Below are 27,473 nucleotides of genomic sequence, written 5' to 3' on the forward strand. Positions count from 1 at the left end.
CAACCCGATCGCCCGCCAACCCCGCCCTCCCGCACACAGGCCTGAGTATGTATTATGAACTTTAATCTCAGGATAAAACGATCTTCCAATAGTTTCATGTCACAGTGATAAATATATTCCTGGTTAAAAATGGTCCTGCACCTGGATACAAGCTGATTAGGCATAAAACTTGAAAAGTGTGTAAATCAAAGGATATCTGTACCAATGGAAAAAGGGCATGGCAAATAACTCTGCTAGAGTTCATGCCCACAATCAGTCACCCATTTGATTGTTTCAGGAATCATGTTATTCTCCCACATTCTCAATAGCCCTCAGATTTTACTATTCGACAGCACACTAGCAACATTTGACAAATCTTCTATAGAGAAATATTATTTATTGAATATTTTATTTCTCATTTGTTAATGCTTCTGGAAAGAGTTTATCCAAAACTATTAATAAACATTTATTTTAATAAGAAAAAGTTTAACATTACATATGCTGAAAGAAGAGAAAACATGCAGATGATGTTGAAAATTTTCAATAAATATTTAGTTGAGCCCTCGACTTAGTCCAAGTTTTTAATTTTGGCCCTCCGTGAATTTGAGTTTGACACCCCTGATATAGGCCCATGATTGACACCAGGCAGGTGGGGCAAGCCTCCCAGTTTGCCTACCTGCAGGTACAGTGGTTGCCCCTTGCAGTAGGCTTGTAGGAGTACGGTCAGTGTAGTAGTTGTATAACCACACTGTTACGAGTCCAGAGGATCCCAAAACCCAGCAGCAATGATATGCACCATGACAAAGGGTTATTAAAACAAAAGTTGCTTTTAATTGTCTTTGAACATGAAAATAGAATCAACTTTTCTCCATTGACTCACTTAACCTCCTTCTAATTCTAAGCACAGATGTGTGTGCAAGTTCAGCAAAGTTCTTTGGTTCACAGTCCAATCTCACTGGTTGCAGGCACAGAAGTTGTACTGTGCACAGGAGTTAACATTAATAAAGTTCACCAGGCTTTGGTGCTTAACAGATAAATGGTTATCACTCAGAAGGATTCTTGTTGGTTCTGAGAGAGAGAGTTTTTCTTATTCCAGGACATCCACTTCAGGATGGTCCAGATGATAACCTTTTTCTTTCAGGTCACCACAGAGTTCCTTTCTGTTTCTCCTTTTCCAAGGGAAACACCAGACAGCCAGTTCACTCCTTTGACCAGGCCGACTTTCAAAGCTTGCCAGCTTGTCCCTCGAGAACCGATATCTGTGTCTCTCCTCTCTCTCTTCCCCTTCCAACTCTGAGAGTAAAGCCTCTTTTTTTTCTCCGCTCTCTGTCTGCAAAGATCACATGCCTTCCAGACAAAGTTGCTACTGCCTGTTGTTACATTTGTTGCTTTTTTCAAATGACAGTCCATCATGAGTCTGAGCATTCTTGCCAAAATTCTGTTTTGAAGTGTTTGTGAGTGACCTGTGTACTGACAATAACCACACCAGCAACGCAAGTATAAGACAGTTTTAATAAACTAATATGTACACTAAGAGTTCTTGTCTCTTTGCAAGACAAACCTGGAAGGCTAGACTGTAGCTCTGAACTGCTTTATGTACAAGGTTACTTGGATGACCCCTGGTGACTTTGTAGTGTAACTACTATTTTAAAAAAATATTTCTTCCCCCCACCCCCGTCCTCCTTCCCTTGTTTGTGTTCATGACCAAAATTTTTCGTGGCTTCTGTTGCCTTCTGGACCTCCTCAGTAGTGGTATAGGGGTGGGGAGTGCAGTCTGCCTTTCGGCCTTTCTTGGTGAAGGTGTGGGAGTGAGAAGTACTGGTTGGTCATGTGGCTGTGTGGGCTGGGAATTCTCTTGTATGGGATTAGGTCCCGCCACCGAGTGTAGGGTGGTGATATTTTGTGGGGCGGGCGTATCCAGGGTCCCAGGAGGGTGCTATAGTCCTCTGGGGTGACTTGATGGACGACTGTTCTAGTGACTGCTGCTGCGCTTCTTGTTGATCTGTAGACATCTGTGTTTCCTCCGCGTTGCTCACGCATCCGGCTGGCGCGAGATCCCTGGTGGCCACCGAGTCTTCTCTTCCATCTGGGACGCAAGCACACTGAGGGTTCAAATGCCTCAACTCCACTTGATCCACCAGTGGGTCCGCATTGTGGGGTCTGCAGTGCTTCTGGAGAACAGGTCCCGGTGTCATCATCCATTTAGGCAGCACTGTGCTGTTAGAAATAGATGTACCTTTAAAGAAATTGCTCGAGACAAAAATTGAGAACAAAGAACATTTATTACAGCAACAATGCAAAGTTGGGTGCTTCCCCTTACCCTGGGAATACACACATACACTGGGGCTCACCCAACGTTTATACAGTAAATTTCAGCATCAGAATACCCTCCCCCTTACATTCTTCTGCCCCCTGGATGGGTTTAGCAGAGGCAATCCTTCCTGCCTACGTGCAGTTTCAGTATACTTGGAGGAACAGGGGGTATCCTGTCGGTGTCTTCTTATGCCATTATTCCCATTGTCCTTATTCACATCCTAGCCCTTGTCCCCATTCACACCTTCCCGACTCTCAGGGCTACAGTCCCTTCATCTGCAGGGTTCGTTAATCTTGTCTAGGGTTTACTAGTTAAATATGCATACTTGAAAAATCTGTTGTATGGCTTACTAATTATATATGTATAACTTGCTAATACTATCTAAGGTCTTCTAATTGTTTATGCAAGCCTTGCTAATTCTATCTGGGGCTTGGCGACCCTTATCTCATTCAGACTAACTCTACTTCTATTCTCAATTGTCTGTCCTTCTCTCCTTCATTCAGTGAACTTGCTGGTGTAGGAGATTCTTATCTTACTCAGACAGTGTCAGCTTCCTGCCTTCTAATATCCATGTCTCATGTTGTTTGCACTGGCTCCATTCATTTACTTATGTATCAATTTTATTTTCTTCATTTCTTCATGTTTATATTGCAATGTCAGTTTTTCTCATCTCTCACAATCCTCACTTTTCTTTTAGATCAGTAATACTGATCTCACGCAATGATCAGTGTTACTGATCTCAGTGTTACTGGTCTCTCACAGTGCCCGTCGAGGCTTTCCTTGTGAAAGAAAAGATACGGTCATGTGGGGTCATGTTAGTGGCAGTACACAACAAAGAACGTATAGCGTGTAGGGCTTCTGGCAATACTTCTTACAATCTAGAAACAGGCAGGTCTTTTGCTTTTAAGGTCAAGAGGACCATTTTCCAGATAGTGGCATTTTCCATTTCGACTTGTCCATTCCCCCTGGGATTGTAAGATGTAGTGCAGCTGGTAGCAATCCCTCTCTCATGCAGGTACTGCTGTACTTCTGTGTTCATGAATGCAGCACCCCTGTCTGTGTGTATGTAGTTCGGGTACCCAAATAGCTGAAGATGGGTTGGAGGCATTTTATAACAATGGCTGCTGATCCATCAGAACACGGGATTGCGAAGGGGAAACGGGAATATTCATTTATTACGTTTAGGAAATAGACATTTCTATTATTGGACGGGAGCGGGCCTTTAAATCGAGGCTGAGGCGCTTGAAAGGTTTGGTAGCTTTTATCAGGGTGGCTTTGTCTGGCCAGTAAAATTGCGGTTTGCATTCCGCACAGATGAGGCAGCTCTTGTTCACCGACCACTTCCTCTACCGAAAATGGGAGGTTTTGGGTTTTAATGAAATGAAACAGTCTAGTGATCCCCGGGTGCCCCAGCTCATTGTGTAAGCTCTGCAACTGAGACGTGTGGTTAAGGATGTCACAAGTGCTCATTGAGTCTCCCGGGGTGGTATAGAATGTCATAGTTAAATGTAGACAATTCTATCCGCCAGTGCAGGATTTTGTCATTCTTAATTCTCCCCCTGTTTTGGTTATCGAACATAAAAGCCACAGACCATTGGTCCGTGACGAGGATGAAGTGTTTGTACGCCAATGCCTTACTGCTTCCACAATGGCTATGGCCTCCTCTACTACTGAGTGACTTACCTCTGACCCCTGTAGGGCTCGCGAGAAAAAGGCCACCGGTCGTCCGTCTTGGTTGCCAGAGCCACAAAGGATACATCCGTTTCTACTTGAAACGGGATCGACTCATCTATGGACCGCATGGTAGCTTTAGCAATATGGTCTCTAATGTCCCTGAATGCTCTGGTGGCTGCTGGGCACAGTGGGAAAACTGAGGCTTTTATAAGTGGGCGGACCCTGTCGGCGTAGTTGGGGACCCATTGGGCGTAGTAAGCGAACAGTCCCAAATACCTTTTTAGTGCTTTCAGTGTGTGTGGCACTGGGAGGTCTAGGAGAGGGTGCATACCGACAGGGTCTGAGCTGATTTCATTGTTCTGCACTACGTAGCCCAGGATTGGCAACTTCCTGGCACTAAAGACGCATTTGTCCCTGTTGTATGTTAGGTTTCTTTCCTCGACTGCCTGGAAGAAGCGTTTTAAATTCGTGTCATGAACCTCCTGAGTGTGGCCACAGATTGTCACATTGTCTAAGTAGGGGAACACCGCTTTCAGTTGGAACTCATCTACTATTCGGTCCATTTCTCTCTGAAACAGGGACACTCCATTGGTGACACCAAAAGGGAGTCGCAGAAATTGACACAGCTTGCCATCTGCCTCAAATGCCGTGTAAATGCGATCGCTGTTTCTAATGGGCAGTTGGTGGTATGCTGGGTGGAGAACACCTTATACTGAGCAATGTCGTTGACCATGTCTGCTATGCTTGGCAAGGGGTAGACATGTAGTTATGCAAATTTGTTGAACGTCTGGCTGTAATCCACTACCATGCGCAGTTTTTCTCATGACTTTACTACAACCATCTGGGCTTTCCAGGGGCTGGTGCTCTGCTCTATGATGCCCTCCTGTAGTAGCCTGTGGACCTCTGTCCTAATGAAGGTTCTGTCCCTCGGGCTGTACCTCCTGCTCTTTGTGGCTATTCGTGTGAATTCATTCTGGGGTCAGGTGTGTGAACTGCGGAAGGGGTTCTATGTTCAGGACAGACAGGCTGCAGTGTTGTTTCTTCGTAAGGCGTAGTTGGGGGGAGGGGGGGGAAATGAGGCCTGTTGTCCACTATTGTAATGGTTTATAACTGGCACTGAAAATCTAACCCCAATAGTACCAGGGCACAGAGGTGAGGGAGTACTAGTAATTTGAACCCTTCGTATTTTATGCCCTGGATTTTAGAGTAACCCTGCAAAACTATTTTACCTCAGCCGCAAGGCTGCTGGCTGCTTACAGAATCCGGTGCTCACTCGGGTGTGTGGGGAGGGCAAGGCGGTTGACTAACCCCTGGTCAATAAAACTTTCAGTGCTTCCACTATCTATTAAGCAATTTACCATCACATCATTAATTTTGATGCACACAGTGTCATCAAATAAATTGTGTGGACTTGCCTGATTCATGCGTAGGGAAGCAAGTCTGGCGAGTCCTTCCATCCGATAGTACTCGGCGTCATATTCGTCTCCTGAAGACTGTGTCCTCTGCTCTGTAGCATTTGTCAGCTGCACATGGCATTCTTCTTCTTCTGTTTGTCTGTGGAGAAAGAGGAGCTTTTCCGCCTCTCATTAGCATGAGAATGGGCCTTAGATGTGGCCTTGGGGCTTCTGCAGACTTTTGCATAATGCCCATGTTTTCCACAGTTGGAACAGACATTTTCTCTGGCAGGGCAGAGGGCTCTGGGGTGCTTTTTTTGTCCAAAGAAGAAAAAACATGGGACCCTCAAGGTGTACTGCTGCTGCTGTGAATTCCTGTGAAGCAGCATACTTTTCTTTTCGTGGGGCTAGAGTCCAGCAGTGTGACATTTGCCCCAGCCCCAGGGTCCTGTGAATACTCCTCCAACTCTTTCCTGGTGCTTTTTAAAGCTTCTGCAATAGTCTCTGCCTCATCTAGCCCTACCATTCCTTTCTCCAGCAATTGATGTCTCATCTCAGTGGATTGTATGCCTGCAACAATTCTGTCCCTAATAAGGTCCTCCGCATACTCCTGGGCTGATACTGCTTTAAAGTTGCAGCCTCTCGCCAGGTCTTTCAGAGAGAGTATAAAGTCTCTGGCAGACTCCCCTACTTGTTGTGTCCTGATCATAAGCCTGTACCGGGAGTGGAGTTCGCTATGCTCCTTAATGTAATGCCTCTGTAAAGTGCTCATTGTCTCTTGGTAGGACTTGGGATCCTGTATAAGGGAGTAAGGGTGGTCTCCCAGCTGCGCTAACAGCAGCATTAATAGCTCTTTATCTGTTGCCTCAGCACCCTCCACATAATTCAGAAAGCATCTCTGCCAGCAGCTGAAGTTCGTGCCGGCTCTGGGATTTCTGGGGTCGAGCTCCAGTCTGTCTGGTCGCAGCACATGGCGAAGCCACAGTCTCTGGTCCCTTAGGCAATGTGGGGGAACCCCGGGGTTCGTTCCCAGTCTCCATGTGGTCTCTGGGTCTAGGTGTAGCAAGGGCAGACCCTGGGGTACTGGGAGCTGCTGGTAGAGCCTCTGTGGGACTTGTGTCTGCTGGAGGAGTAACCTGGATGCTTGGGGCTGTTGGCTGAGTCTCTGGCTTTGAGATGTTTGCAGCGGGCTTAGGGGGGGATCCCAGCGGTAGCGTCAGGTCGCCATGGTACTGGGGAAACTGCTGCTGGGGGAGTGTCAGTAGCAGTGTCTGCTTTTCCTGGCTCTGGAGTGGTCGGGAATTTTGCACAAATCTGGCGATCGGAAGCATGACTTGTAGATATTCTTCCACCCGTGCTTGTAGTGGCCCCTTTTTAATCAGACCAGGGTTTAGGGTCAGCGGCGTCTGTACCGGTGAACCCCCGGGCAGCCAAGGCTCTTGGCCGTTTATTACCTGCCCTTTCGTACTTCTGAGTTCTTCCCCGCATTCCACCACGATTCCAGTACAGCGGTGCCTCGCCATCTCTGTCCTCGGATGCACATGTGTGCTGGTTGTCCCCGGATTCCATTCCTCAGGAAGAGTCTCCAGGTGGTCAGGAACGCACGTTGGAGCCGAAGCAGCTTCCATCCTAGTAGCTATATTAGTTTATTAAATTGTACTAACAATAACCACACCAGCAGTGCGAGTGCAAGACAGCTCTAATAAACTAATATGTACACTAAGAGGTCTTGTGTCTCTGCAAGACAAACCTGGAAGGCTAGACTGTAGCTCTGGACTGCTTTATATACAAGGTCACCAGGATGACCCCTGGTGACCTAGTGGTGTAATTACATATCACTACAAAATGGAAGGATATCAAGTGGTTCAGGAGAACAAGGGGATGTTTGAATATTTGTCTGAAAATCCTTAAAGGGAACAGGCCAAGCTACTTTGGTAATTAAAAAGATGCTCTGTAATGTAATTTGCAATGTAAACAGTATTATCATTAAAGTAGGTTAATGTTCCACAGTTTAAAGAATGCAGAGATCCCATATTTTTGGTTGATTTTGATTTCATCTTGCTAAAGTATCTCCAATATCAACTTATTAAACCCCTCGAGATTAAAAAAAAGCCCAAGATTTCTGATTATTTATTGATCAATCTATTATCTATCACTTTTGCATCATATTTTCTTTGGCTTGGCTTCGCGGATGAAGATTTATGGAGAGGGTAAAAAAGCCCACGTCAGCTGCAGGCTCGTTTGTGGCTGACAAGTCCGATGCGGGACAGGCAGACACGGTTGCAGCGCTTGCAGGGGAAAATTGGTTGGTTGGGGTTGGGTGTTGGGTTTTTCCTCCTTTGCCTTTTGTCAGTGAGGTGGGCTCTGCGGTCTTCTTCAAAGGAGGTTGCTGCCCGCCAAACTGTGAGGCGCCAAGATGCACGGTTTGAGGCGTTATCAGCCCACTGGCGGTGGTCAATGTGGCAGGCACCAAGAGATTTCTTTAGGCAGTCCTTGTACCTTTTCTTTGGTGCACCTCTGTCACGGTGGACAGTGGAGAGCTCGCCATATAACACGATCTTGGGAAGGCGATGGTCCTCCATTCTGGAGACGTGACCCATCCAACGCAGCTGGATCTTCAGCAGCGTGGACTCGATGCTGTCGACCTCTGCCATCTCGAGTACTTCGACGTTAGGGATCTTTGCAGACGATGCCGCTTTAGTTGCCCATTCAGAGCCAGCTCTTCAGCGCTTGACGTCCTGCTTTGCGGAAACTGCCAAAATGTTTGGCCTGGAAGTCAGCCTGAAGAAAACTGAGGTCCTCCATCAGCCAGCTCCCCACCATGACTACCAGCCCCCCCACATCTCCATCGGGCACACAAAACTCAAAACGGTCAACCAGTTTACCTATCTCGGCTGCACCATTTCATCAGATGCAAGGATCGACAATGAGATAGACAACAGACTCGCCAAGGCAAATAGTGCCTTTGGAAGTCTATACAAAAGAGTGTGGAAAAACAACCAACTGAAAAACCTCACAAAGATAAGCGTATACAGAGCCGTTGTCATACCCACACTCCTGTTCGGCTCCGAATCATGGGTCCTCTACCGGCACCACCTACGGCTCCTAGAACGCTTCCACCAGCGTTTGCATCATATACATTACAATTATTTCATACTTACTGCAGTAACCATTTGTAAATATTCTCCAGTTGACACATGAACACATTTGACAAGCCAGACCACAAGCTTCTGAATTGGAACAGCCAACTTTTGTGTTGCAAGTATCACCTCCTGTGGAATTTTATTTTTGTATCCTTCAAATGGTCTATGAAACAAAAAAAATGCAGCTGTAAAGGGAATTGTTTGTTGTGGATTTAAAATGCCAAACCAAACAGGCTAAATTTCACGTTGCTCAATGCTAAGTTAATGGGACGACAAAGTTCGATGGGACATTTCACATGAATTACTTTCCTCCCCACTTGTTGGATGAACTTCACAGCATATTTCCACCTTGACCCAGAAAGGAGAACTTGGGATCAGATTCAAAAACGGTTTCATGTATTTTTGTTGTTGTTGCCCGTGTTAAATGCTATTTAACGGAGCATTTTGTTTTTTGGTTAAGATTATTCCAGTCACAATTTTTCTTTTCCTACTTTTCACACGCCGCATTCAAAGCTGGTCACAGCCCAACTATAGAGATAACGCGCTCTGCCCTCACCGAGCAATCCGATAAGCCCGTGCGGCGCGACACTTTGCTTTCCTGCTCGAGCGCCAAGGGGCTGGCTCAGCTGCGCACGCGCACTTTGCTTACTTGCTCGAGCGTTAAGGGGCTGGCTCAGCTGCGCACGCGCACTTTGCTTTCTTGCTCGAGCGCTAAGGGGCTGGCTCAGCTGCGCACGCGCACTTTGCTTTCTTGCTCGAGCGCCAAAGGTCTGGCTGATTCCGCGAAGCCAAGCCAAAGACTCTTCAGTGGGAAAGGTTCATTGTACCGTCGTCGCCCCCATCTTAACTGAAAAGTTTGTTCAGGCAAGAGTTTCCCCTAATTTCAATTGATGACGTTTTAATCTCTATCCCTTAAACGCATTTAGGTAAATTATTTTGCTCGTTTTTGTTGTCATTTGCTATTGAAGTACTTTTGAATTTTCTATTCCTCAGGAACATTTAACAGCAGTTCAAAGACTTTTGACAGCAGTGAGGTTCACAGCATAATTCTTTCTTTGGCTTGGCTTCGCGGACGAAGATTTATGGAGGGGGTAAAAGTCCACGTCAGCTGCAGGCTCGTTGGTGGCTGACAAGTCCGATGCGGGACAGGCAGACACGGTTGCAGGGGAAAATTGGTTGGTTGGGGTTGGGTGTTGGGTTTTTCCTCCTTTGTCTTTTGTCAGTGAGGTGGGCTCTGCGGTCTTCTTCAAAGGAGGTTGCTGCCCGCCAAACTGTGAGGCGCCAAGATGCACGGTTTGAGGCGTTATCAGCCCACTGGCGGTGGTCAATGTGGCAGGCACCAAGAGATTTCTTTAGGCAGTCCTTGTACCTTTTCTTTGGTGCACCTCTGTCACGGTGGCCAGTGGAGAGCTCGCCATATGACACGATCTTGGGAAGGCGATGGTCCTCCATTCTGGAGACGTGACCCACCCAGGGCAGCTGGATCTTCAGCAGCGTGGACTCGATGCTGTCGACCTCTGCCATCTCGAGTACTTCAACGTTAGGGATGAAAGCGCTCCAATGGATGTTGAGGATGGAGCGGAGACAACGCTGGTGGAAGCGTTCTAGGAGCCGTAGGTGATGCCGGTAGAGGACCCATGATTCGGAGCTGAACAGGAGTGTGGGTATGACAACGGCTCTGTATACGCTTATCTTTGTGAGGTTTTTCAGTTGGTTGTTTTTCCAGACTCTTTTGTGTAGTCTTCCAAAGGCGCTATTTGCCTTGGCGAGTCTGTTGTCTATCTCATTGTCGATCCTTGCATCTGATGAAATGGTGCAGCCGAGATAGGTAAACTGGTTGACCGTTTTGAGTTTTGTGTGCCCGATGGAGATGTGGGGGGGCTGGTAGTCATGGTGGGGAGCTGGCTGATGGAGGACCTCAGTTTTCTTCAGGCTGACTTCCAGGCCAAACATTTTGGCAGTTTCCGCAAAGCAGGACGTCAAGCGCTGAAGAGCTGGCTCTGAATGGGCAACTAAAGCGGCATCGTCTGCAAAGAGTAGTTCACGGACAAGTTTCTCTTGTGTCTTGGTGTGAGCTTGCAGGCGCCTCAGATTGAAGAGACTGCCATCCGTGCGGTACCGGATGTAAACAGCGTCTTCACTGTTGAGGTCTTTCATGGCTTGGTTCAGCATCATGCTGAAGAAGATTGAAAAGAGAGTTGGTGCGAGAACGCAGCCTTGCTTCACGCCATTGTTAATGGAGAAGGGTTCAGAGAGCTCATTGCTGTATTTGACCCGACCTTGTTGGTTTTCGTGCAGTTGGATAATCATGTTGAGGAACTTTGGGGGACATCCGATGCGCTGTAGTATTTGCCAAAGCCCTTTCCTGCTCATGGTGTCGAAGGCTTTGGTGAGGTCAACAAAGGTGATGTAGAGTCCTTTGTTTTGTTCTCTGCACTTTTCTTGGAGCTGTCTGAGGGCAAAGACCATGTCAGTAGTTCCTCTGTTTGCACAGCATAATTAGGGACAGAAGAAACTTCAGTTGCCTTTAAAAAAGAAAATCTGCTGAGGCTGTGATTGTAATTTGCACAAGTTTGCAGCAAGTCACGCAACATTATTTATGTAGCAAAGATAAAGAGACATAACCAGTGTTTTGGACCTGAGCCCCTCAATGAACTATGAGCATAAAGTGGGCAGGTGCCTGAATAGAATGGGGGGTAGAGAGAAGGGCAGGGGGAGGATCACAGTGTCACAGGTAAGAAGTGATAGGTGGACATGGGTGGGCGGGCACAAGAAAAACAAAGCTGGGAAAGGGGAGAGCTGGAGAAAAGGAGACAGAAGGATGGGGGGAAACAGGGGAGTGGCCTTATAGAAACTGGAGGCTGACGTAAATGTCATCGGTTGGAGTGTTCCTCCAATTTATAGATGGCCTCGGTTTGGCAGCGCTCAAGGCCATGGACAGACGAGGTGGCAAGCGGGGGGGGGGGGGGCGGGAGGAGAGGAGGGAGGGTGGTGCTGTCGGTGTCGTAGACTTAACTGTCTCGGGACCAGTGGTGCCACTGAGGATGTAACCAAAGCGATGTGCGGGAGTAATAGTGCACATAGGTGTGTTAAGCGTCAGTATATGGGTGATGGATCTCAGACGCAGGAGGTGAGTAAGAGCATCAGGATCACCCATGTGGTGGTGAGGCAATGAGAAGTTCAGAAGGGTTTGACTGGGTGGTGTTTTGGGAGTTGAAGAATGCAATGCTCTGACTGGGGAGAATAAAATAAAGTTTTTTTATAACTTTATTTATGTTGTTCGAAAAACAATTAGTACATAACATATACAACAATTAACCCTAAACATGAACGTTATTTTTTATGAATAAAAGAAAGTTGACTCCATTATGTGGCAAATTCCATTTTGGGAGGGGATTTCTTGTCACATTTTTCATTGTTGTTGGATTTGAAAATATTGCTGTGTTGTGGGCCGCAGCTCTTGTAGGCAAATGAGCTGCATTTGTCATTCCTCCAACATTGTCAGTCTCATGATGAACCTTCAACCTGGATCCAGCTCTTTCTGAGCCTTGCTCAAGTGTTTCCCTTCCTAGTGACACCATCCTGTCATCATACAGATATTAAACATATGGTAACTCACCATATAGATACTCGGGATCCTTCGGTTGTTGTGCGGGTGGCTACATTACCTCCAGATAGTCTTAAATTGCAAAAATTGGAATTCTAGTTGGGCATAGTCCGCAGATCTGACAGCTGCTGGGCTTCACTGTTGTATATGTTTCAGGAAAAATTTCATGGAGATTGGCAGCCTTGTGATTATTGTGCCCTGAACAATTCTACTGTGCCTGACCAAAGCAACATTCCCATTTTACAAGACTTCTCAGCAAACCTCTATGGCACACATGTCAAACTCTGGCCCGCGGGCCGATATAATTATATTTGGCCCGCAAGATCATTTCAAAAATGTATTAGAGGTGGCCCGCCCTGCAGTGAGAGCCGATGCTATTTTTTGGTAATGTCACCCCCACCATCCTCCCCCTTCATTGTACATCCTTCCCCACCCCTTAACTATCCCCTCCCCCCTAAAACCACCCCCCTTAAAAGATGGCCAGAATATTCTCAAAAAGGAATCCAGAATGGTAAAGTTCCACAAACCTTCTGCTGGGAATCCTAACACCCGGGCATCAGATCCACGGGACGCGGAGGGAGCAAGAGTGTTGCAGGTTGACCGTGCAAACTTTGAGAACGGGGAAAACAAAATTGTAACACGAGAAGTCTGTCGATGTCATCAGCCGGCAAGCCAGTTGGAAGGCTCCCCGCACAACCAGTTACTTCTCCCACCTGTTGAGCGGTGCGGCGGATTGGCGAGCGCCTGTGATTTCCTGTCGGCGCGACGGACATGGCAGGCTGCTCACGGCCCCCGCTGTTCTGCAAAGGCTGATCGGCAGCGCGCTGGGCCTGAGTGGGTGGGTAAGCAGGGTTGGGCAGAGGGTGTAGGTGAGGAGTAATGGGCAGGGGAAGTTATGGTGGTGCGAGAGGCAGTTAGAGGGAGGGATGAGTAGAAGAAGGGGTGGATAGGGAAGAGGTAAAAGGGGAGGGGCAGGGCGAGTAGGGGAGGGGTGATTAGAGGGTGAGAGACAGGTAGAGGGAGGAACAGGTTGAGGGGAGAGGCAGTAGAGGGGCGTATATAGGATGGGGTGGGTAGAGGCAGAGCGAGTGGAGTGAGGGGTGAGTAGAGGTTGGGTAAAGGACTGGTCAGGTAGAGGGATGGTGAATAGAGGCCTAGAGCCTGAGGAGTGAGCAGGAAATGCTGAGTCCTGATGCAGGCCAAAATGGACACAGCCTGTGAATGCTGACTACATCTCCACAGGGACCAAATATGTTTCCCTCAGGTCAAGCAAAGGGTGAACTTGAGCTACCTACTCCTGACCTGTAACATTATCCTCCTAAAGTTATATCCTAAAGTTTAACATTACATATGTTGAAAGAAGAGAAAACATGCAGATGTTGTTGAAAATTTTCAATAAATATTTAGTTCGGCCTTCGACTTAGTCCAAGTTTTTAATTTTGGCCCTCCGTGAATTTGAGTTTGACACCCCTGCTTTAATTCAATCACAAATCCTATGCTTTTTTGAATGCTGCCAATATTTTTCACAATACTACTCTGTGAGGTATTACATTCCAGACATAACATTCAAAAAACTTCCTCCTTTGATCCTTTCCCGATTATCCTTGACTTAAGTCCCCAAGTAACAAATTTTCCATCAGTGTTTCTCTTTGTTCATCAAATCCAGATGACATATTGTCCACATTGTCTTTAGAACCTTCATTTTATTTCCTTTAAATCATCTTTGTTTTAAATAAATTCTGAACCTCTCCAATACTTCCTTAGATTCTGATACTTTTTTCATTTTGTTTCTCACATTTTATGACAACCACAAAAGGTTCAATGTAAATTCTTCCATTAATATTCATTAATGCCACTCACCATCTCCCCTGAATTTGAGAGGTAATGTCTTTGATTTTCACAATTTCTCCAACAAAAAAAATGAGTTTTGATTAATAATTTAATATTGGAAATGTATTAAATATTTCTCTCATTCTCATTATTTACCATGATTCTCCTGTCATTGAGATAACATAAGATTATTGGTGAAGCATATGACAAAGTTGAGATCAAAAGAGCAGACATATGCCAATTTATCCCCCAATAGCTGATTAATGTTATTTTGTTGCAACTCTTAACACATGAATGATTGTTAATATTTCTTCCTTTGCAGACTGCAAGGCTTTGATTGTTACTGTTACAGAATATGTTGTTTTATATTGTATATAAATATGATTTTGGAAGATAAAGTGTGGCAGGTTTTTTTTAAGTGTAGGTCTCATATAAACACCAATACAGATCTCATTGTTCAGTAAGGGGTAATAGTAATGTTGCAGTATTTGGCAGAAAAATGCCTAAAAATAGTTGCAGGTGAGGAAAATTCTCCAAGTTCTCTCACTTTCGATTAATCAAGCAAAATATCATATTGTGTAACTCTATGACCCAAAAATATAAGATCAGCAGCACTTAAAACTCATTTACTGCTATTGATCATAATGCCAAATTCATCAAGCCTCTGAAACAATAAGATAAGGTGGTGCTTGTGCTCCTCTTCATCCATACTCGCAACAAGAATATCATTGATGTAAACAAACACAAAGTTGAGCCGGCAAGTACATGGTCCATAAACCAATGGAATGTCAGAGCTGCATTCTGCAGACCAAAGTTCATTCACAGAATCTCAAACGTGCCGAAAGGAGGAATTACTGCCGTCTTTGCGACATCAGAAGGCTCAACTGTATTTTCACAAATACATGCTTGCCATAGAGCAGGGGTGTCAAACTCAAATTCACAGAGGGCCAAAATTAAAAACTTGGACTAAGTCGTGGGCCAAACTAAATATTTATTGAAAATTTTCAACAACATCTACATGTTTTCTCTTCTTTCAACATATGTAATGTTAAACTCTTTCCAGAAGAAGCATTAACAAATGAGAAATAAATAATATTTCTCTAGCCTTTAAGCTCCTTTTAAATGCATTTTTTTTCACAAGCCAACAAGTGAAAAAAGTAACAACTTGCTTCAATGACAAACAGGTTTGTCTTTTAAAATGATGAACATATAGTCTGCCTCCCACCTGTCTTGAAAAGTCCTGTTTTCTGTCTTTTGTTTGGCCATTTTTCGTAAGGGGTTTATTACATGTGAGTTAGGCGACAGGTCGCAGGTGCTAATGAAAGGAAAGAGAGGAGGTGGGGGCGATTAGCGGGCTGACGGGCTGGCGCCAACACGCTTGCAAAGCATTCTGGGATTTGTAGTATTAGCTGTGCATGCACTATATTGGCATGGCGGTCAGCAGGCCAGCTCTAATACATATTTGATATGATCTTGCGGGCCAAATATAATTATATCACAGGCCAAAATTTGGCCCACAGGCCTGAGTTTGACATGTGTGGTGTACTATATAGCAAAGATAAAGATACATAACCAACATTTCAGGCTTGAGCCCTTCATCAAGGTATGACAAAATGTAGACAGGTATCTGAACAAAATGGAGGGGGAGCGGCAGGGGGAGGAGAACAGTCCCAAGATCAGGAGGTAATAGGTGGATATGGGAGGGAGAGCACACAAACAAGCAAGGGGAAGAGGGGAATGCTCTGTGAATGGAGAGGGAAAGGGGTGGAGAGCTGGAGGAGAGCTGGAGGAATGGGAAGGGAGGGAGATTGGAGAGTAGGCTAACCAGAAATCAGAGAAGTCGATGTTAATGCCATTCAGTTTGAGAGTGCCCAGATGAAAAATTGTGTTACTCCTCCAATTTACAGGTGGTCTTGCTTGGACAATACATGAGGCCATGGACAGACATGCCAGCATAGGAGTGGGACCTAGTTTGAAATGGTTGGCCACTGCGAGATCCCTGTCACTGATGCAAACAGAGCGAAGGTCCTCAGTGAAGTGATCTCCCAGTCTGCGTCCAGTTTTTCCAATGTAGAGAAAGCTACACAGGAGCACCCAATGTAGTAAATGACTTCCACAGATACACAAGTGAAGTGTTGCTTCACTTGAAAGAACTGTTTGGGATCCCGAATGGTGGTGAGGTGGAGGTGTGGGTGCAGAGTGGCTCTTCCTGTGGCTGCAGGGGAGGGTGCTAAGGAGGTGACTCATGGAAAGGGATGAGTGGACGAGGGAGTTATGTAGAGTGGTCCCTACGAAGTGAAGAGAGGAAGAGCTGGGATGATGTCTGATGGTGGTATCACGTTGTATATAGTGCAAATTGTGGAGGCTGGTAGGATGGTAGGTTAGAATTTGTCCCATATTGCAGTGCAGAAAAATAGTCTTTGAGTCATCAGGAGAAGTACATGATTTTGGAACCTGTCTGAGAAAGTGTCTAAGACCTACTGATGAAAACACTGCAGGTATGGTGCAGCTGATGTGCATATTTGGAGCTTTTACAATGTACCCATTTTCTCAGAAATGTCTTTCCTGCTATTGATAGAAACATCCTTCAGCTGAAGGGAATCTGACGTACACTATTTTAGAATCTTGAGTAAACATTGTCATCTTAAATTTAATGGGTTTCCCCAATCAAATGAAGTAACCTGAAGATTTGGAACTGTGATTGGGAATGGAATTGATAAATATAAATTGACTACATTTTTTTTGTCTTTGTAGGTTTGAATTGATATAGAAATACATGAGAGAAACAATGAATAATATGCAAGAAGTATTTTATTTATCTCAGTTTCCATTGAATAAACAACAAATTATTTGGAGGAAAAGGTACAGAAGTTGTGAAGATACAAGTGGTTAGGTATAAAATGATACTTAGTAACATTTTTCTAACATAATTAGGCATTTTTTTTGAAAATAAACAGGTTAGAAGGTAATATGGGCAAAGAGTTTAAAATTCCATTTCATTTTGCACTATTTAAACAACGAGTACACTTGCATTCCAGTGCAGAAATATAGGAGTACTGCATCGTTAATGAATTTTTACAGTTCAGCGTTACTTCTTTTGTTTCAGTTGTAAATTCTTGGCAGCAGTTACAATTGTGCATCATCTTATCTTTTGTGTAATCAAATCTAAAATGTGACAAGATCACGAAGTTATTATTCAATCAATGTAATATATCAACTTACTAATTATCCATTTTAATTACAAGACAAAATACAGCAAATTAATAACATCATGATGTTAAGGAACTTAACATCTATGTAAGAAGAAAGTAATTTTAACTGACAAATGATTTGCATAAGTAAAACATCTAGACTCTCAAAGAATGAGAATTTTTCAATCTGAATAAAGATTATCATCCTATCCATTCATCAAATTGTTTGCATTGGCATCACACTGAATAGGTATTACTGGGCTCATAATTCATTGAAAAGATTTTCATAGTCTTTACACCATCAAAGCAGCAGATACCACTGCTCGCTGTTTGACTTGCTGGTCACTGCATAAGTAGTATATGAGACCAGATTGATGAGTTTATCCAATCTTGCACCCCCCCAACTCCCCATCCAAATCAGGGATATATTGGCTATGTGTCCTTGGATATGGGAAAGTGGAACAATATAGAAAGGGGAAATTATAACTTGTTGTAAACACCAATCCAGAGTTTTCTCTCTGACAACATTTTATCTCAGTAATTTTTTGTTGTTTGATACATTATTACAAAAACATAATTATTTAAATCATCAAAGAATATTAAATGTACTTACATTGAATATGAACTGCAGGTTCCTTCACATGAATGCACTTCAACTGTTGCTGTACAATTATCCTTAATGATTTTAAGCGGTTTGGCCTGAAGTTTACAATTGTCCTCTGTTTGAAAAAAAAATTAAGTGAAATTGGAGAACTTCACCATCATTTTATGTTAAGAAAATATTATAAATAGATATATGGATAAATGGATAGAAGAGTTGAAAGTTGCACAGGTTTTCCATTTTAAAAATAAAATGCTGAAATTATTTCCATAAGTTGTGAGAAGTAAGGAAAATGAGCAGTGAGGTCATATGAAAGAGGAGGAAGTGCTTGCTGTCTTAAAGCAAATAAAGGTGGATAAATACCCAGGGCCTGACAAGGTATTCCTTCAAATCTTGAGGGAGGATAGTGTAGAAATTGCAGGGGCTCTGGCAGAAATATTTAAAATGTCCTTAGCCATAATATGGTGTGAAAGGATTGGAGGGTAGTTCATGTTCCATTGTTTAAAAAAAGCTCCAAAAGTAACCATGGAAATTATAGGCTGGTGAGCCTGACTTAGTAGTAAGTAAATTATTGGAAGCTGTTCTGAGAGATTGGATATACATTTGGATACCCATGAATTGATAAGGGATAGTCAACATGGCTTTGTGCATGGTAGGTACTGTTTAACCAATCTTATGGAGTTTTTCGAGGAGGTTACCAGGTAAGTTGACAAAGAAAAGGCTGTGGATATTGTCTGCATGAACTTTAGTAAGGCCTTTGACAAGGTCCCGCACAGAAGTTATTCTGGAAAGTTCAGACACTATGTATTCATGATGATGAAGTGAACTAGATTCAACAATGGCTGGACAGGAGAAGCCAAAGAATATTGGTGGATGATTGCTCCTCATACTGGAGGTCTGTGACTCATAGTGTGCCTCAGTGACCATTATTGTTTGTCATCAATATCAATGATCTAAATGATAATGTGGTAAATAGGATCAACAAGTTTGCAGTTGACATTACTATTGGAGGTGTTGTGGACAGTGAAGAAGGTTTTCAATGCTTGCAGAAGGATCTGGACCAGCTGGAAAAATGGCTGAAAAATGGCAGATGGGCCAAGTGTGAGATGTTGCATTTTGGAAGGGCAAACCAAGAAAGGACATACACGGTGAATGATAGGGCTCTTAGGAGTGTGGTAGAACAGAGGGATCTGGGAATATAGATACATAATTCCCTGAAAGTGGCATTACAGATTGATCGTATTGTAAAGAGAGCTTTCGGCATATTGGCCTTCATAAATCAAAGTATTGACTATAGGAGTTGGGATGTTACGTTAAAGTTGATGAGGCCTAATTTGTGTTACCTAACTACAGGAAAGATATCAATATCCGAGAAAGAGTGCAGAGAAGATTTACTAGGCTGTTGCCTGGACTTCAGGAACAGAATTACAGGGAAAGGTTAAACAGGTTAGGATTTTATTACCTGGAGTGTAGAAGGATGAGGGGAGATAAGATAGAGGTATTTAAAATTATGAGGCAGATAGACAGAATAAATGTAGATAGGCTTTTTCCACTGAGGATAGGTGAGATACCCTCATGAAAGAGTATAGGTGCCACAAGATTTGCACCAACAGATTCAGGAAAGCTGCTACCCCTCCACCATCAGGCTCCTCAACAACAAACTTAATCAGGGACTCATTTAAGGACTCTTACGTTTGCACTTTATTGATTATTTTCTCTCTGTATTGCACAGTTTGTTTACATTTCTTTATTCACAGTTTTTCTTTGCACAACCAATAAGTGGTAAATCTGTTTGTCTCCAGGGAAAAGGATCTCAGGGTTGTATGTGATGTCATGTATGTACTCTGACTATTGGATCATTTAGGTAAACCATTTGGTTAAAATTGGTAGCCTTAGCAAAAATTTGAACAACACTGCTTCATTTGAATATTTATGTAGTGTTATCTTCATCATCTGACATCCTAGTAGGCAAAAAAGTCTAAACATTTCACAGCTAAAGTAAGTACTTTTGAGATGTAGTGTCTGGTGTGATCTTGAAATTTTAAAATATAATGATGACATTTGGAGCAAGAAACTCTAAATTTGGCAGTGAGAATATACTTTTCAGATAAATTATGGTGTTCAAAATTAAACTTCTTACCTTTCACAGGACATTTATAGCAGCAGTGATATTCATCCCAAATTTTCTCAGTCTAAACATAGGAAATATTGAATAATTACTGCTTTATACATACAGGGTGTTATTAAATATTGGTTGTAATATATTACAGTATTTCATTGTTAAATTGTAATTCTGTGTGGAAATTACATAGTATATACTAATGTAGTCAGTGGTTAAGAATAAATTCTTGTTTTCTTTTAGCATTTTTTCAAATTTTTCCTGAAAAAGATAGCTCTACGAATATTTATTTTTTTCTATAAATAACAGGGATACAGAAAAAGGGTGGGGAAATTTTATTGGAACAATTTCACTTGGGTGAATCGTGATACAAACTGGTTTGGTCAAATAGGCCTATTTTTATGTCACAACCTCCAGACTTTTAACAGCATTTCATTCTGTGCTTCGTCCAGTTGGATTCAGGATTATGCTGTATGTCTTTATCAGTCTCCTTATGTTTTAGAATTCTATTTTAGTTTTTTTTTCATTTGTAAAGCCTGTAATGTATTACATGCTCAATAAATTTAAGTAGATTCTTCTTTTGTAAAATGAAATAGTTTTTTTTTCAGTTTGCTTAAAGAGTTAAGACAGTTGAAGTTAGTATAATTTTGGAGTGGTCATGTGTGGGGTTGATGGGGAAGTTGTGTTCCTGAAAGACAAGATAGGTAAACAAATTAAATGGGGTTCCCTGAGCCATCTTTTTTTTTAAGGCAGGCAAGCTTCACATGTTTGATGAAAACTTGCTTCTATTGGCATAAACTTATGGGATACACCCCCGGAGGCATGGAGGAAAATTGAATGAAAGTTGCAGAAATTCATTGGATTTATTTTTCAATGGAATTGGATTGGGTAGTGCAAAAGAATACATCAGGGATCTTCTAATTTTGAAGTAATCGTATTAATCCTCCCAGCATCCAATTCTTAATACTCAGAATGATTTTTTAAAAGCTGGTTATCTGTTGGTCAATTAAGTTTACATGAAGAACCATGGAAGAAGTAAATCTGGTTTTTGGTGAATGGACATCATGACTTAGGAAGCCTGCAACAATAACATTTTGTACAAACCTCTTTGCAGATTGGATAGGAAGAGCATACTATTTCTGTCTTTATCAAATTGCCTTCTAAACATTGGTAGGAAATACATGTATTATTGGGATGATGCCATTCTTCTCCATTCTGGAAAAGAAAAACAGAAATAGCATTATAAAAGTAATTGTTATTCTAAGTATTTAGGAATTTCTTCCAATGAAGTTCTGTGAATTATGGCTGAAAATATGCACGTGATACAGGCAGTTCTTCTGTTTTCCAAGGTAACCAATCTCAGCTGACCTATTAGATCAATACAATTAATTGTCCTTGGTTAGAATGGCAAAACCAGCTACATTTGATCTTTCTGATCAGTTTGTGTGAATGTTGATGACGTTTGATATTGTTGTAAGATGTAATTCTCCACATCTTGCAATCATCACTCTCAAATTTTATGCATGAATCTTAGTCTTTCTCATGGTATATTTCAGGATGGTTACAGGCCATACTCCTGCATAAACAAGATCTTTGTGAACAACTCCAAGATAACTATTGAAAATAACTGGAAAATACATTCAGTACCCAAGAAAATTTTGTGAAAAATGAAATAAAGCTTTCAATTTTAGCTGAACATTGAAACAATGCTCTGAAAATAATTTCTTTCTTGAAAGCAGCCATTAATTAGAATGGTATGGGAATAAGCTAGTATGGATGGTTCTTGAGAGAATGACAGCATTACCAAGTCAATCTTTAAAAGATTATGCTGGTAAATGTTATATCATGACAGGATCCTGTCTGTACAAATCTAACTAGAAAATGAAAACAGAAGAAAGTTAAAAATGAGATACCAAAGGCAAAATGGTATTGAGTGTGATGTCGAGTTCTAAGATAGTGCTGATGACATGCACTCCTTGATTTAAGAGGAGGGCAGGAGAAAGAGATCCTTTGACTTTGGGGACAATATAACTGAAGGAAGCCACAGTTTAAAAGGCAGCCATAATGGCAAATGAACTGATCAGTTAATGTTTCGTCATTGGTGGTTGTGGTCTGTCCGCTTGATACCTCACTGATATTGGTGTTGCAGGGTTTGCTGGTAGTAAAGCTTTCTGCTTCATCACATCTTGTGTCGGCCGGATGTGAATTCTGTTCCTCCACAGCTGATTGCCAGAGTCTGTCTCGACAATGTATGATCTTGGTGTCTTAGCTTCTCTGATGACTTTTGCTGGAGTCCATGTTTTCAACATTGGCTCTTGAATATGCCCATGCTGCCCTGTGAAGAGTTCTGGCAATGTTTGTTTATGTTTGTTTATGTTTGTCATAAACAAACAGAGTGGGGGCTTTTTCTCTATTATAGTATCTCAACTCCACTTCTCTGCATATTATTTTTTTGAGCTGGTCAAAACTTCTTTGATGTGATGATAACCTCTGAAATTCCACATCTTCCTTCAGCAACTCTCTAATAATTGCTGTGTAGTCTGACATATGTGGTATGAAGGAACTTATGTATTGGACCAACCCAAGGAACCTTCTGAGTTCTTTTTTGTCCTTTGGGTACTCCATCTCGGCAATGGCTTTAACCTTCTCTGGACCTGGCTTTACCCCATCAGGTGTTTACACCATTCCAAAGAATTGGCATTCCTTCTCTTTTATAATGCATTTGTCTGCATTAAGTTTAATTCCAGCTCCTCTTGTTCTCTCTATGGCCTCATGTAGATGAAGATTATGAGCTTTTCCATCTCTGCCAAAAACCTGGATGTCATCTGTGATGTCAACAGCACCTTTACGCTCTCTGTAGATCTCATCAATCTTCTGTTGGAACACGTCCTGGCTCTCCTTTAGGCCAAAAGGTAATCACAGGAACTTGTAATGACTAAATGAAGCATTGAACATTGTTAGTAGTGTTGATTCCTCATCTAGTTTCATATTCCAGTATCCATTCTTAACATCTAGCTTGCTAAAGATTTTGGATCCTGTAAGTTCTGCTGTGATGTCTTGTAGTGTTGATGTTGGGTAGTGACCCCTTTTTATTGGTTGATTCAATAATCTAGACATATTCTCAAGCGGCGATTTGGTTTTTCTTTGACCACTATGGAACTTATCAGCTCAGTCACATTGGCTATGACTTGCATCCTTTCCATATTATTTAGTTCTTGCTCCATCTTCTTCTTAAGATCTAAGGGTACTTTCCTTGGAGCATGGACTAGTGGCTTGCAGTATGGATCTATGACAATGTGATTTTCAAAGTCTCCAAAGCATCCAACTGAATCATCAAAGGATTCCGGGCACATGCTCATGAGCCCTGCCTTGTTTGTGACTGAAGGTCGGTTCTCCAATGGAGTGTCTCTGTTGGTCCTTTTGGATATCTTCTTCATCTGGATCTCATAATTGACAGAGATTAATTGCAACTCCCGGCAGCTATCCAGACCTAGAATTGCTGTTCTGTCTGCATCTACCATGTAGAACGAACAGAGGATGTTCTTTTCCTTATGGCAGCCATTGATCTTAGCTCTGCCTTGCTGCTTGATCATGGATCCACCATAGGCTGTTAATGTGACACTTGCTTTTTCCAATGCACCATCTTTTGGATACCCTCTTATTGTGTTCCCGAGGAACATTTGGCAATCGAGTCTGAGTGGAAGGAAGGACATTGCTTTGTGATCCAGTATCCAGCTTCACCTTTAGGTTAAATATTGTAAGCTTATTCTGGATTGTCCTCTGTATTTGGATCCTTGTGTGCAACTCACTTCTTTCCTTCATCACAACCAACATCTTATGAAGATGGATGGATTCTATGTCTAGTATCTGGGTGTCGGAGTCTTCATTGTTGTTTCCTTTTGTGGTGGATCTTCTTCTTGTCTTTTTTCTTCACTGGTATTACTGTTTTCTTCATACCAGACTTGCACATCCTCACCCAGTGGTTTGCTTTGATACAGGCTCAACATTCAGAACTGTATGCGGGGCATTTGTTTCGGTCATTGAAGGGGTGTTGTCTGCTTCACTTCCTGCAGATCTTGGGGGTTTACACTTTTTTCATTGTGTTCTTTATAGCATCAACACTTCTCTTTGCTGTGGGTGGGTCTGCATAGATAGGGATTCATTTGCATCCTCGGCTTCGAAGGCTCTTGCTATGTCTATAGCTTCGGCCAGCTTAAAACTATCCTTCCCTATAAGAGTCTATTGCACTTTGGGATGGGCATTCCCCCTTATATCCTTAAATCTGCATTTTGCAGCAACAATTTTTAGTCTAGTGAGGAAGTTATCAACAGTTTCATCAGTCTCTTGCATTATGCATTGAAATTCATTCTTGTTTATTTTTATTGAGTGACAACATTGTTTAACGGGTTTAATGTATCTTAGATTCTGAACTTTAAATAAGTGGGAGGGGAGGTGAGGGAGGGAGGGAGGGGAGGAGGGAAGGGGGGGAGAAAACGACACTGTATATATTTGAAAAGGAAAATGTATGTATCTTGATCAATATGGTTTATAGTGTGAAAAATAAAAAAAATTAAAAAAAAGCATTGAAATTCATAGCGCTTAATTCTATGATTAGACCTGCGTTCAAGGTGAGAAGCAAACTTTGCAAATATCTGCTAAGTCAATTCCTTGCTCCCCTATCCAGAGAAGTATATAACTGACCTTCTCTGCTTTTGCATTTTAAAAATAGTTTTTGAATGCTAAATTGCACTTCTGCTGAAACTTTTTAAGCGATTCAACAATGTCTTCAGCCTCCCGGTACATCACTGTTGCTCCAGCCATTTTTTTCAGTAACGTTTTTTCACTTCTTCCCCTTCATATTTCAGTGACTTACAATGGCTTTATTCCTGTTCTCTTCTACTGCTGGCACTATGCTATGTCACTGAATTACTTGGGAGACTTCTTAAATAACTTAGAGATGCAAGATTCAAATAACAAAAGAGACTTTACTTACTGATGCCTTCCACCATCTCAGGAAACTGTTCACACACACTCCTATATATACAGATATGCCCCACAGTGGTGCACTACAGTGAGAAGGGTGTATTCTTACACAGTTACAAAATAGTTCACATTATCCTGGCTATATAACAGACTTCAAATATCCCAATCTCAAAATCTGTGAATATCCATGGAGAAATTTTACTCTTGACCTTGAAGAAAACCTGGTCTGAATCCTTAAGTGCCATGATGACGAAGCAAACAACTAATCATTTGGTACAGCTTGGTTGGTAAGGGAGTATGAAAAGCTAACTCTGCCTGCGTTCTAATAAAATTCTTGAAGCACGGACTTGCCATCATAACCTCATATTGATAAAGATACAAGCACAAGACCTCATGGTAATATCATGGACCCAGTTACTAGTACCTATTAGATCATGTGATCACGTGTGAGAAAATACAAGAACATCTGCTTTACTGACACCAGTTCATAATTTTTAGAGGTAATGAAAATGAGGATATAGTTACTTGAAAAACTCAATAAAAGCACAATGAACCAAATGGACATTTTTGTGTGAAAGAATACGATGTTGCACATTTATACAGTGAGACTGCATGAGTAGAATTTAGAAACTTAGAAGGGAATAGTTACCTTGAACTGTATTATAAGCCCTTCATTAGTTAATTGAAGAATCAGATGTGCAGGGAGATTGTAAATAACTGTAGTAATAATTTAGTGGTATTGCTAGGAGATTTTAACTTCTTTAATATTGACTGGGTCAGCCATAGTGCAAAGGGTTTGGATGAGGTAGAATTTTTCAGTGTCTCCAAGGAACTTTCCTAAATCAATATATTGAGTGGTCTATTAGGGAGGACACAACACTGGAACTCCTTTTCGGGTATGAGATAAGGCAAATAATTGAAGTTACAATGGGAAAGCACTTTGGAACCAGTGACCATAACTTTATTGCTTGTTGGAAAAGGTAGGATTAACCCACAAATTAAGGTCTTAATTGGGGCAAGGCCAATTTTGGAGGAATTTGGTGGGAACTTGAAGGGAGTGGATGTTTAGAGGTAAGGGAAAGGCTGGAAAGTGGGATGCTTTTTAAAGTGAGATAGGAAGACCTCAGGGGCAGCATGCTCCCGTTAAAGAGAAGGGTAAGGCTGGGAAATTAAAGGATCCATGGTTGATGAGGGATATTACTTCTCAGTTAGGAGAAAGGAGGCATACATAAAAATTAAGCAGCCTCGATTCGGTGACTCCTTCAATGAGGATAAAGGGCATATTGACTACCCATTAGAAAGGAATCAGAGGGGCAAAAAGTGGACATAAGGTATATTTGGCAGGCTGCTTACAGGAATATCCCAATATATTGTTCAGGAGTATTAAAAGTGAAAAGATAATTAGAGAGAGAAGTAGTCCCATTAAGATCAACATGCACATTTTGTGAGGATCCTTCTTATTAGTCCTTACTGTGTAAAGGATTAAGGAATTGAAGCAAATAATTTGCGAAATCCTGGACCAAATGCCAGAGAGATGGTATTGGCAGCTTTGGAGTGTGTTAAGTTGGATGAATACCCCAGGTTTAATCAAGTGCATCCTCAGACCAAGGGGAAAAAATTGTAGAGGCCCTTGCAGAGATATTTACATCATCTTTGGCTTAAGGAGATTGCTTGAAGACTAGAGGGTGGCTAATGGTGTTATTTAAGGGTAGCAATGAAATGGGCCTAACATCAGTAATGGGAAAGTTGCTGAAAGGGATTCTGAGGTACAAGATCCATCAATATTTGGATAGGCAGGTACACATAAAAGGTAGTCAGCATAGGTTTTGTGGAATATGTACCTTACAAATCTGTTAAAGTCTTGGAAGTGGTGACCAAAATGATCAATGAGGGCAGCGCAGTGGACATTGTGCATGTATAGATTTTAGCAAAGCCTTTGACAAGGTCCCATATGGCTGGCTAGTCTGGAAGCTTAGATCACATTGAATTCAATGAGTACAAAAGTTAGGACCTTATGATACAGTTGCACAAGATATTAGTGATCACACAGAGTATGCATGCAGTTCTGATCACCCTTCATTATTTAGGAAGAGTATAATTTAGTTTAAAGGCATAGATGAGTTGGGCGGAAAGGCCAACTGTGTGCTGTATGACTTTGTAATTCTGTCGGAAAGTCCAAAAAAAAAACACATGAAAAGTGAATTATAGATTTTTCAAATCTTTGAAAAGGATGTGGGCCAAACAAGGGCAAATGAGACTTGGCTAATCAGACATCTTGGTTGGCTTGGACAAGTTGGGATAAATCACCTGTTTCAATGTTGTAAAACTCTATGACTCGTCCAATTTTACTTTTACTACATAATATCAGAATTCAAAGTATACAAGGGGCTAAGAACAAAGTCAGAAGAAAATAATTAAAATGTATAGATGTTTTATGAGTTTTACCTATCCAAACAAGAATGTGAAAATTTTGCCTTAAATACTTTTACATAAAGATACGAGTAAAATATGAAAGATTTTTCATCCACTCACCTGTCTTTTGTTTCCTGAGTTGTCTCTACATGCTGTAGGAATGAAAGGCATATTATTCAATCTGTGCTATTTATGACACTTAAAATTTATGTTTTTTAATTTTTTT

At 42.1% G+C, this 27,473-nt stretch overlaps 1 protein-coding gene and 1 long non-coding RNA gene across 4 annotated transcripts in view; both read right to left on the reverse strand.

Moving 5' to 3' along the window:
* Positions 1 to 787: 787 nt before the first annotated feature.
* Positions 788 to 9,377, reverse strand: LOC138748177 (uncharacterized). 3 transcript variants are annotated; one of them, XR_011347845.1, is made up of 4 exons: positions 9,154 to 9,377; positions 8,523 to 8,667; positions 5,383 to 7,098; positions 788 to 2,196 (listed from the first exon to the last, which is right to left on the reverse strand). It is a non-coding gene; the product is annotated as an uncharacterized lncRNA (long non-coding RNA). The 3 variants fall into 3 exon arrangements; XR_011347844.1 differs by lacking the exon at positions 9,154 to 9,377 and adding an exon at positions 9,061 to 9,147; XR_011347846.1 differs by lacking the exon at positions 9,154 to 9,377 and adding an exon at positions 8,996 to 9,080.
* Positions 9,378 to 16,742: 7,365 nt separating this feature from the next.
* The window catches only part of LOC138748176 (intestinal mucin-like protein), a 33,288-nt gene continuing 22,557 nt past the window's right edge, over positions 16,743 to 27,473 (reverse strand). The window contains exons 12-16 of the mRNA XM_069907951.1: positions 27,368 to 27,399; positions 20,957 to 21,067; positions 19,874 to 19,925; positions 17,746 to 17,851; positions 16,743 to 17,106 (exon numbers count right to left, since the gene is read on the reverse strand). Of these exons, the coding sequence (XP_069764052.1) occupies positions 16,938 to 17,106; positions 17,746 to 17,851; positions 19,874 to 19,925; positions 20,957 to 21,067; positions 27,368 to 27,399 (470 nt within the window). The 3' untranslated portion in view covers positions 16,743 to 16,937. The remainder of the gene's footprint in view (positions 17,107 to 17,745; positions 17,852 to 19,873; positions 19,926 to 20,956; positions 21,068 to 27,367; positions 27,400 to 27,473) is intronic.

The sequence above is a fragment of the Narcine bancroftii genome, chromosome 13 (genome assembly GCF_036971445.1).
Source record: "Narcine bancroftii isolate sNarBan1 chromosome 13, sNarBan1.hap1, whole genome shotgun sequence".
Lineage (NCBI taxonomy): Eukaryota > Metazoa > Chordata > Chondrichthyes > Torpediniformes > Narcinidae > Narcine > Narcine bancroftii.